Source organism: Aquarana catesbeiana, linkage group LG08, assembly GCF_042186555.1.
Source record: "Aquarana catesbeiana isolate 2022-GZ linkage group LG08, ASM4218655v1, whole genome shotgun sequence".
NCBI lineage: Eukaryota > Metazoa > Chordata > Amphibia > Anura > Ranidae > Aquarana > Aquarana catesbeiana.
Window position 1 is genome coordinate 18,907,318 of NC_133331.1, and position 12,001 is coordinate 18,919,318.

The window sequence follows — 12,001 nt, forward strand, 5'->3', positions numbered from 1 at the left end:
TATATAAGGGGTGGGGCTTATGAGAAGTGGGGGAGTCAAAAGGAAGGGCGGGGTCATTCTAAAACTTCCCCAGCCGCCACTGCCTCTGACTCCTGGCTGGGGTATATAAAGACCATGTGTACTTGTGTACTCACACAGGCTGAAGACCCCCAGTAAAATCCAGACACATGATTGAAGGTTCCGTCCCATCCAGTACTAAAGAATCCAGAAAAAAACAAAAACACAGCTTTCTTCGCCCAGGAACGATAGTCTGGAACTTCCTATTAACCCTTAATGTGGATCCTGTGTCATATTCTTCTCCATTTACACAGCAGCAGGGCTTCACAGTGTTACTTATATATATATATCTATAGATCTGTCTATAGATATATAGTTAAATCTATATATAGATATATCTATAGATCTATATAAATCTATATATAGATAGATAGATTCATATATGTCTAAGAAATGTTTCTGCAAACACGTCATCAGCAAAACTCCAGAGTCCAACAAGTTTACCAACCTGATATAAATATAGACATATGGAGAACTTTGGACAGAAACATTTATGAATCATCTTTCCTGGGTACCCGGCAGTTCTTATTTTTGTGTCATGACTCTATAATATATGACTTCAGTTTCCTATATTTGTGTATCTAGTAGTAGTGGTCACATTCATCTGGACTTCTTCTGGAAAGTTGAAGACATTTTGTAGCTCATCCAATATAAATCTCTGGTTCCAATGAGTGTTAGCAACATATCCCAACATTCATATCCTTTCCAGGAACCCCAAATGTCCTCATCTAATCACCAAATAAAGATAGATGATGATTCTTTAAAAACAAGATGAGAGGTGTGTAAGTTGTGGAGCTCCACTGTGCTTGTACTGTACTTGTTAGATAATCCCATCCTTGGTGCCTCATAGGTAGTAATCCTTTACATTGCTGAAGGTGTGAATTGTTGTCATAGTCCCGGGTAGGGATGAGCCGAACACCCCCTGGTTCGGTTTGCACCAGAACTTGCGAACAGGCAAAAAATTTGTTCGAACACGCGAACACCGTTAAAGTCTATGGGACACGAACATGAATAATCAAAAGTGCTAATTTTAAAGGCTTATATGCAATTTATTGTCATAAAAGGTGTTTGGGGACCTGGGTCCTGCCCCAGGGGACATGGATCAATGCAAAAAAAGTTTTAAAAACGTCCGTTTTTTCGGGAGCAGTGATTTTAATAATGCTTAAAGTGAAACAATAAAAGTGTAATATCCCTTTATATTTTGTACCTGGGGGGTGTCTATAGTATGCCTGTAAAGGGGCGCATGTTTCCCGTGTTTAGAACAGTCTGACAGCAAAATGACATTTCAAAGGAAAAAAAGTCATTTAAAACTACTTGCGGCTATTAATGAATTGCCGGTCCGACAATACACATAAAAGTTCATTGATAAAAACGGCATGGAAATTCCCCACAGGGGAACCCCGAGAGAGCGCCCCCCCCCTCCTGAACCATACCAGGCCACATGCCCTCAACATTGGGAGGGTGCTTTGGGGTAGCCCCCCAAAACACCTTGTCCCCATATTGATGGGGACAAGGGCCTCATCCCCACAACCCTTGCCCGGTGGTTGTGGGGGTCTGCGGGCGGGGGGCTTATCGGAATCTGGAAGCCCCCTTTAACAAGGGGACCCCCAGATCCTGGCCCTCCCCCCTGTGTGAAATGGTAAGGGGGTACAAAAGTACCCCTACCATGTCACAAAAAAACTGTCAAAAATGTTAAAAATGACAAGAGACAGTTTTTGATAATTCCTTTATTTAAATGCTTCTTCTTTCTTCTATCTTCTATCTCCCTTCAATTTCTTCCTCCATCTTCTTCTGGTTCTTCTGGTTCTTCCTCCGGTGTTCTCATCCGGCATCTTCCTCCGCGGCGTCTTCTTCCCCTCGGGCTGCTCCGCATCCATGATGGCATGGAGGGAAGCTCCCGCTGTGTGATGCTTCTCCTCTTCTGACGGTTCTTAAATAACGGGGGGCGGGGCCACCCGCTGACCCCGTCCCCCTCTGACGCACAGGGACTTCCCTGTGGCATTCCCTGTGACGTCAGAGGGGGTTGAGGTCACCCGTTAAGTAACCCCGCCCCCTTCTGACGTCACTGGGAATGCCACAAGGAAGTCCCCGTCAAGTCCCCATGCATCAGAGGGGGGCAGGGTCACCGGGTGGCCCCACCCCCCCGTTATTTAAGAACCGTCAGAAGAGGAGAAGCGTCACACAGCGGGAGCCTCCCTCCATGCCATCATGGATGCGGAGCGGGCCGAGGAGAAGAAGGGAAGAAGACGCTGCGGAGGAAGATGCTGGACGAGAACACCGGAGGAAGAACCAGAAGAACCAGAAGAAGAAGAAGATGGAGGAAAAAACTGAAGGAAGATAGAAGATAGAAGAAAGCGTTTAAATAAAGGAATTGTCAAAAACTGTCTCTTGTCATTTTTAACATTTTTGACAGTTTTTTTGTGAAATGATAGGGGTACTTTTGTATTCCCTTACCATTTCACACAGGGGGGAGGGCCGGGATCTGGAGGTCCCCTTGTTAAAGGGGGCTTCCAGATTCCGATAAGCCCCCCGCCCACAGACCCCCACAACCACCGGGCAAGGGTTGTGGGGATGAGGCCCTTGTCCCCATCAACTTGATTATCGTAATCGTATAATAACCTTAAAAAAAGTGTGGTGTATAATTTAGTTAACATGTAAAGTTTAAAAAAAAAAAAGGAAATTTATTCTTAAATATCTCTATGCAGTGATAAATATAAATAACCAACTATATGGTTAGAGAGCAAAATCTCTAATCCACTCTGAGAATAACAGAAGAGATATACTGTATATACTATTATGCCCTGTACACGCAGTCGGACTTTCCGACGGAATATGTGTCGGAAATTCCGACCGTGTGTGGGCTCCATCAGATTTTTTCCATCGGAATTTCCGACACACAAAGTTTGAGAGCAGGCTATAAGATTTTCCGACAACAAAATCCGATCCTTTAAATTCCGATCGTGTGTAGACAAATCCGACGGACAAAGTGCCACGCATGCTCAGAATAAATTAAGAGATGAAGCTATTGGCTATTGCCCCGTTTATAGTCCGGACGTACGTGTTTTCTGTCACCGCGTTCAGAACGATCGGATTTTCCGACAACTTTGTGTGACCGTGTGTATGCGAGAAAAGTTTGAGCCAACATCCGTCGGAAAAAATCCATGGATTTTGTTGTCGGAATGTCCAATCAATGTCCGACCGTGTGTATTCTTATAAAATATATAGAAAAAAATTAAAAATTTTTACTCACCAGAAAACCCTGTTGCTAGGCAGTCTTCCTAATCTGCCTCTTCCTATTCCGCGGTGCTGTTTCTTCTGTTTCCTCCTCCTCTGCAGGCGGCCCCGTTGTCTTCTGGGACATGTGTGTGTGTGTCCCAGGAAACAACGGGGCCATTCACAAAGCGCCACGCGGCTCGCGCATGCGCAGTAGGAAACGGGCAGTAAAGCCGCAAGGCTCCACTGCCTGTTTCCCTTTGTTAGGATGGCGGCGCCAGCAGCCGATCCGATGGACGGATCAGCCTTGGGGGGGGGGCCACATCACGGGCTCGCTTGGCAGGTAAGTGTCCTTATTAAAAGTATTTAAAAAAAAACAAAAACCGCTGGAACACCCCTTTAATGACCAGGCCATTTTTTGCAAAATGGCACTATGCCGCTTTAACTGACAACTGCGCGGTCGTGCGATGCTGTACCCCCCCAAAAAAAATTTGCGCTATAAACAAAAAAACGACAAATGGTAAGTAGCAATATGGGTAGGTGACATTGACAAGAAGGAGAAAAAGGCACCAACATCCCTGTACGTAATTGTAGGAAATGGGGATTTATTTGGCGGGACTTTTTGGGTGCCAGCAAGAGAAAAATAGACATAAAATAGACATAAATTCAATCCATGATAGGTACGAAAAATACAAGATTTTTATTGTTACATACAAGACATAATAAAAGGTTGATAAAAGTTATGTGCACATGTACAAGAATACATCTAAAATTCAAAACAGATGATATTGGAACAATTGTCCCGACATGTTTCGCCACTGTGGGCTCATCAGGGGATATTTGAAAAGCAATTAGATGTAGCACTGCATACAACCAAAAACAAAATTAAAATTAAAATTAAAACCATTGCATGGACTGACAACTCATGGGGCCCCCGGGCAATAGGAGAAGATTATGGGGCCCCCGGGCAATAGGAGATTATGGGGCCCCCAGGCAATAGGAGATTATGGGGCCCCCAGGCAATAGGAGATTATGGGGCCCCCAGGCAATAGGAGATTATGGGGCCCCCAGGCAATAGGAGATTATGGGGCCCCCAGGAAATAGATTATGGGGCCACACAGTATACACACACACACATACAGTATACACACAAAGACACACAATACACACACACAGTATACACACACAGAATACACATACACACACTGAAAAGGTACTGGAGAGGCGGGGCAGCTATAATCTTGGGATTACATAAAACACAGATTTTTACATACTGTCCCTGGTTTTATTGAGGCTGGCAACCCTGTTGAGGCCCCTCAGTGGCATGGGGCCCTCGGGCAGTGCCCGAGTGCCCGAATGGTCAGTCCGCCCCTGCATGGACTTGAAATACAATACAGAAAATTCAAATTAAAAAAGTAGTAGTACAAAAGAATAGGCTGTCAGCTACCATACCCATCAATAATCACTCACCCAAATGAGGATCTTTCATCTGCGTCTCAAGGTCAGGTCACGAAAAACCGTCAAAGGGTAGTGCACATGGAGGGACGCCAAGGGGGCTCCAAAGAAACTTTTGGGCTGGAATCTAACCAACAGGGTTGTGTAAAAATTAGTAAAAATTGGTAAAAGGTAAAAAAAAAAAAGACAAAACAATTTTGGAAAAAAAAAAAAAACAATATTTTTTACTCTGTACACCTGCTTTTGTATTTTATATTATGGGGAAGGTAACAGAAGGCAGTGGCGTAGCGTGGGTTGTCAGCACCCAGGGCAAGGCAAGTAACTTGCGCCCCCTAACCTGCGGACTTTTAGCACTCCCCGAGTCCCTTTAAATACAATAGTGCTGACCAACCTGATTCTTATACTGACCTGCAGCCAGTGACACATACTGGCGCCCCCCCTAAATGTCATGCCCGGGGCCATGGCACCCCCTGCACCCCCCCACGCTATGCCACTGACAGAAGGAGGAGCTAGAACACTTTTACATGGCAAGGAGGGGGGATGAACATGCTAAATGCCACGTAGTCAGTACAGACGGTGTCCATAAGACATAAGAAGCCAGCAGCTCTGTCAGCACATCAGACTCCACCTATAACTTAAAATGCATTTTTGGGTGAAGTGACCCACTAAAAGAGAAAAACAAGTATTTTATAACCCATTTTTGTAAAAGTCATAATGATCATGCAGAGTAGTGCAATCACATGTAATAATATTATGTTTTGCTTAGATATGGTCACATGATACCATGACTCAGCACTACATACTCTGGAATTATCTAGTAGTTGTGATGAGTCACATTCAGAATCAGCTGGATTGTTCTGCAATGTTTTGAGACATTTGGCAGTAACTCCACAGTAAAGCCATGTGGTCGCTTGTTTGGGTGTTTGAATGCACGTTGTTTTTAAAGGGTTTTTGTGCTTTCCCATTTTTTTTTATTAGCCAATAGAAAAAATATCATCTGCTTCATCATTTGTTGCTATGTTTTTCAGCTTTTCATCGGCTTTTATTCCTTATTAATTATTTATTCATTTTTTTTTTACTTATTATGGAGGTTAGGGATTAATTTATTCATTTATGTATTTTACTATTTATTATTATTAATTATTTATTACATTTTTTTATTTTTTTGTAAGGCATTAAGGGTTAAGGTTAGGGGTTAACCTATTTATTTATTTTATTATTATTAATATTATTATTATTATTATTTTTTTAGGTTTAAGGGTTAGGATTATTATTATTATTATACAGGATTTATATAGCGCCGACAGTTTACGCAGCCCTTTACAACATTAGGGCAGACAGTACAAATACAATTCAATACAGGAGGGAATCAGAGGGCCCTGCTCATTAGAGCTTACAATCTAGGAGGGAGGGTCAAGTTATACAAAAGGGTAATAGCTGTGGGGGATGAGCTAGTGGAGAAAATAATGCAGTTGTTAGATGGAGGCAGGATAGGCTTCTCTGAAGAGGAAAGTTTTCAGGGATTGCCTAAAAGTGAATAAATTAGGAGATAGTTTTACAGATTGGGGTAGGGAATTCCAGAGGATGGGCGAGGCTCGGGAGAAGTCCTGGAGGCGGATATGGGAGGAGGTGATGAGGGAGCTAGAGAGCAGGAGGTCTTGGGAGGAACGGAGAAGGCGATTAGGTTGGTATTTTGAGACTAGGTTAGTGATGTAGCTGGGGGCAGAGTTGTTGATGGCTTTGTAACTTATTGTTAGTATTTTGAATTTAATTCGTTGGGGAAGTGGCAGCCAATGGAGGGATTGGCAGAGAGGGGTAGCAGACACTGAGCGGTTTGTAAGGTGGATGAGTCTGGCAGCAGCATTCATGATGGACTGAAGTGGGGATAGTCTGTTTAAAGGTGAGCCAATGAGGAGAGAGTTGCAGTAGTCAATTTAGGGTTAGGGTTAGGAGTAGAGTTGGGCGAACGGTTTGGCCTGAGCGTGAGTTTTGGGTGTTCATCGAACAGGCTGTTCACCTGTTCGATGAACACACGAATTATCGGGGAGTTTGACTGTTTGATCAGCCCGCCTAATCGACCACAATGCACTGCGCCGCCGCACAGTGCATTGGAAGCCTTGATTGGCTGAAGCAATGAAAACTTTGCCCAATCAGGGCACAGAGCACTGTCAGAGCCATGATTGGAGAAAGAAATGATGACTCTGTCCAATCATTGCTCATTGCTCTTAGTCCCGCTCCACACTATAAAAATATTCCCCCCATAGCGGCCATTTGTAGTGTGATAACGGCGTGGAGAGAGATAGAACAGGGTTCTGTTCAGTGTCTTGAGTTTTGATTCCAAAGCGTGCCCGAATCTAAAAGGGTCTGGGACAGTACGAAAATACAGGAGAGATGGGTTACCCCATAAAGGCTGAGCAGGTGATCATTGGTGCGGACTCAATAATATATTATTTTCGTAAATATTGTTATGTGTAGAAATGGTTTGACACCATAACAACTTCAGCCCCTGGAAGGTTTACCCCCTTTTCTACGTATAGCAGGACTGCGACATTGCGGCGGACAGATCAGACACTAAGTGACACCTTTGACACTTTTTTGGGGACCAGTGACACTAATACAGTAGTCAGTGCTAAATAATATGCACTGTCACTGCACTAATGACACTGGCAGGGAAGGGGTTAACGTCAGGGGTGCTCAAGGGGTTAAATGTGTCCCTAGGGGTTGCTTTCTAACTGTGTTGGGGAGGTGCTTGTGCTCTAAGAAGACAGAGACAGGTCGTGCGGTGCTGTACCCAAACAAAATTGATGTCCTTTTTTTTCCCCACAAATAGAGCTTTATTTTGGTGGTATTTGATCACCTCTGCTGTTTTTATTTTTTGCGCTATAAACAATTTTTTAATTTTTGCTTTTTGCTATAATAAATATCCCCCCCCCAAAAAATAAATTTCTGCATCAGTTTAGGCCGATATATATTCTTCTACATATTTTTGGTAAAAAAAAAAACACAATAAGCGTATATTTATTGGTTTGCGCAAAAGTTATCACATCTACAAAATAGGGGATAGATTTATGCCATTTTTATTACATTTTTTTTTTTTTACTAGTAACAGCGGTGATCTGAGATTTTTATCGGGACTGCAACATTGCGGCAGACAGATCGGACCCTTTTGGCACACTTTTGGGACCATTGACACTTATACAGCGATCAGAGCTATAAAAATGCACTGATTACTGTTTAAATGTCACTGGCAGGGAAGGGGTTAACACTAGGGTGCGATCAAGGGGTTAAATGTGTTTCTAACTATGGAGGGATGGGACTGGGGGAGGAGACCGATCGTTGTTCCTATATACTAGAAAAAACAGATCAGTCTCCTCTCCCCTGACAGAACGTGGATTTGTGTGCTTACAACCACAGATCCGTCCTGGCTCTGTCAGGAGCGATCGCAGGTGCCCGGCAGACATCGCGGCTGCCGGGCACGCGCATCGGCACCTTAGTCCGCCGTACAGCGGGTGGTCAACAAATAGTTAAAACAGAAGTATGGGCTTTCCGTTTTTTTTTTTTTTTATTCACACCTCGGTGGATGGAGCATCAGACCGATGCTGCAGCTGCCCCCCGCCGTCTCTGAACTGAGAACCCTCCCATAGCAGGGAGATGCTGCCTGTCAGTCAGCATCTCTCCTGCTCTGATCCTCCACCCTCATTGGAGCGCTGAGCTGTGGAGGGGCGGGGAGCTGAGACTGTCATCGGTCAAGGCAGCTGGTGGATCCAGAATTGGGAAGTCGGTAGGACTGATGATAGTGATGTCAGCGGAGAGTGGACTTCAGAGCACTCTCTGCTGAAATCGGGTCACAGGAGTGCAAAATGGCTTACCTCTTACCATGTGATCAGCTGTCAGCCAATGACAGCTGATCATGTGATCTAAACAGTGCCGGTAATCGGCTATTTTTTCTCCTCCCGCTGGTAGCGGGAGGAGAAAAAAAAAAGCTGATCACCAGCGGCTGTGAGAGGAACATCAGTGCCGATTGTGGAGAGCCTCTGCAGAGGCTTCTGTGCCACCCATCTGTGCCCACAGTACCACCCATCTGTGCCCACAGTACCACCCATCTGTGCCCACAGTACCACCCATCAGTGCCCAAAGTACCACCTATAAAAGTCACCAAAGTGCCTCATCACCAGTGCTGCCTATCAATACCACCTACCAGTGCCCATCAGTGCCACCTACCAGTGCCACCCATCAATGCTGTCTTATCAGTGGCCATCAGTGCCAACTACCAGTGCCCATCAGTGCCGCCTACCAGTGCCACCCATCAATGCCGTCTTATCAGTGGCCATCAGTGCCAACTACCAGTGCCCATCAGTGCCACCTACCAGTGCCACCCATCAATGCCGTCTTATCAGTGGCCATCAGTGCCAACTACCAGTGCCCATCAGTGCCACCTACCAGTGCCACCCATCAATGCCGTCTTATCAGTGGCCATCAGTGTTGCCTTATCTGTGCCTATCAGTGTCGCCTTATCTGTGCCCATCAGTGCCCATCCGTGCAGCCTCATCAGCGAATATCAATGAAGGAGAAAAATTACCCGTTTGCAAAATTTTATAACAAACTATGAAACTTTTTTTTTTTTTTTTCTCAAAAATTTCTGTCCTTTTTTGTTTGTTTAACAAAATATAAAAACCCAAGGGGCGATTAAATACCACCAAAAGAAAGCTCCATTTGTGTGAAAAAAAAATGATAAAAGTATCATTTGGGTACAGTGTAGCATGACTGCGCAATTGTCATTCTCAGTGAGACAGAGCTGAAAATTGGTCTGGGCAGGAAGGGGGTTTAGGTGTTCAGTAAACAAGAACAGAATTCATTGATTTTTAAAAAATACACAAAACCTTTTAATCATAAAACGGTTATGTAATTATGTGATGTTCAATACAATTGAGATTTGTGATGTTGGGAATTTATACAATATATCAATACAAAGTATCGATATTGACGTAATGCTTAGTCAAGATAAACTCTGCAGCTCCTCCCACATTCCATGTGACTTGTGTCATTCCTTCTATATATATAATGCTGATCTCTATGACTGATGAACACAGAGCGAGGAGACTGCAGAGCAGGAAGGTAAGACCAGATCTTTTATTTACTCCTTTCCATATTATACATTCACACGTCTCTATGTACTACTAACCTAGATTGCCGTCACAATATTGTTCTTACTTTCCATTAGCAGATCTTTGTACATAGAGCAGAATATAATATCATTTATTTAATGATTTCATACTGTATTGTTTAGCTGTTGGTCAGTGTATAGTGACACTCACCGGACAGGATGAAATGTTTCCTCCAAAGATGACTTACTAAAGTCGTAGAACATGTTCACTTTCAATGTGAATTTTCATTTATCTTTGAGAACAGGGTGAAGCAAAGTGGAAATTTGTTTCCAAAGAATTACAGAATCACGTGCTCGGAGTTTTGAAGATAAAATGGATTTTTGCTTGTGCACGGTTGGAGAACTGAACACAACTGGACCTCATTCATTGATTCATTTATTCATTCAGCTGTCACTTTTCTCTTTGCAAACTTCATTTTTGCTTTGCTTACTAAATAAGGTGAAGTTGTGCTGAGTTCTATCATCCAATCATGTGTGAGAAAAAAAAGACAATTTGTTTTTAAATGTTTGTACGCGATTAGGTTTTCCTTGCATAGCTTGTTTCGCCTCATTCACTAAGATAAATGAAAATGGAAAGTGAGCATGCTCTACTCCTTTAGTAAATCAGGTCATTGTCTGTCTCTTCTGTGGGCTGTGTTAAAGCGGAGTTCCACCTTATCTGACTCCTAAAAGTGGAAGCTCCGCTTATCTGACTCCTCTCCCCCTCCAGGGCCACATTTGGCACCTTTCTAGGGGGGGGCTGGGGGGGGCGTGTACCTGTTTTTGACAGGTACCCTGTCCCCACTTCCGAGAGATATCGCCGTGGTGAGATCAATCGGAAGTTCGGCACCCCTCCTCCTTCCTCTGCATGCACAGTAGGGAACCGGCTGTGAGGCCTCAAGGCTTCACCGCGGGTCCCATTACAGGCAATGGTGGCGGCAGCACCTGAGAGCCAATGGAAACATTGGCTGGGGAGCCGACGTCGCTGGATTCCAGGACAGGTAAGTGTCCTAATACAGTACCTACAGTATGTGTAGCTGCTGAATTTTAATTTTTTGCTGGGGGGGGGGGCAGAACTGCTTTAATGTTCCAACAATGTTTGAATTCTGAAATGACAGAGATGCTGTCATCAGGGCCTGTGCCCTAGGCAAGACCAGCTACTTGCATCCCACCCCCCCCTCCTCCCCAAGTGTAGACTGGAATATAGTTTAATAAGCTCATAATTGTAGCAACTCACATAATGTAAAAAACAGGCTCATCAATGATAAAACCCCATGGAATGGTCGCCCCTGCACAGGGGATGCTGGAGAGGTTCAGCACTGACAGAGACATGGAGCTGTCCAAGACCATCTGTCATCAGATGGGCCCTACCGTCAGCATGGTGACGCCACTGGGGAGGAGATGTGATGCGTCTACACTTAGAGCCCTTTCACACTGGGGCAGTGCGGGCGCCGGCGGTAAAACACCGCTATTTTTAGCGCTGCTTTACCATCGTTTTAGCGGCGGTATTCGGCCGATAGCGGGGGCGGTTTTACCCTCCCAGCTAGCAGCCAAGAAATAGTTAAAACCACCGCAAAGCGCTGCTGCAGCGGCGCTTTGCTGGCAGTATAGCCGCGCTGCCCCATTCATTTCAATGAGCAGGAGCGGTGAAGGAGAGATATACACACCGCTCCTTCACTGCTCCAAAGATGCTGCTAGCAGGACTTTTTTTATTGTCTTGCCAGTGTGAGGAGCGGCTCTTTCAGGGCGCTTTGCTTTTTGAAAGGGGTCTTAGAGGCACTTCTGTTTTTCCCCTTTTTGTCGTCACATTTATGGAGTAGGGAAACCATCGGCCATGGCTGCGGCCTAGGCGGCTGCCTACTTTGCCTAGTGGTAGCGCCAGCCCTGGCTGTCAGGTGGCTTAGCTCCAATCTGCCCCTATTGTAGACCCAATACCCCGTCCCTTATTCCTGTATGGCTGTCCCTTGTCTAACTGATCTTCAGCTCTATAGAGTTGTATTTTTTATCTGGATGTTTATAGTGCTTGTGACCAATTTACAGAAAAGTTCATCTAGGACCTTGGTGCCCAACCTGTGACCTGAGGGTCACATGCAGTCCTTTGGTACTTGCTGTGCGCCCTTCAGACCCCAGAAG

General features: G+C 44.7%; 1 protein-coding gene across 1 annotated transcript in view; it reads left to right on the forward strand.

The window, feature by feature from the left end:
• Nucleotides 1–9,778: 9,778 nt before the first annotated feature.
• The window catches only part of LOC141105620 (C-type lectin domain family 2 member B-like), a 108,714-nt gene continuing 106,491 nt past the window's right edge, over nt 9,779–12,001 (forward strand). The window contains exon 1 of the mRNA XM_073595575.1: nt 9,779–9,840. Coding sequence (XP_073451676.1) covers nt 9,787–9,840 — 54 coding nt within the window. The 5' untranslated portion in view covers nt 9,779–9,786. The remainder of the gene's footprint in view (nt 9,841–12,001) is intronic.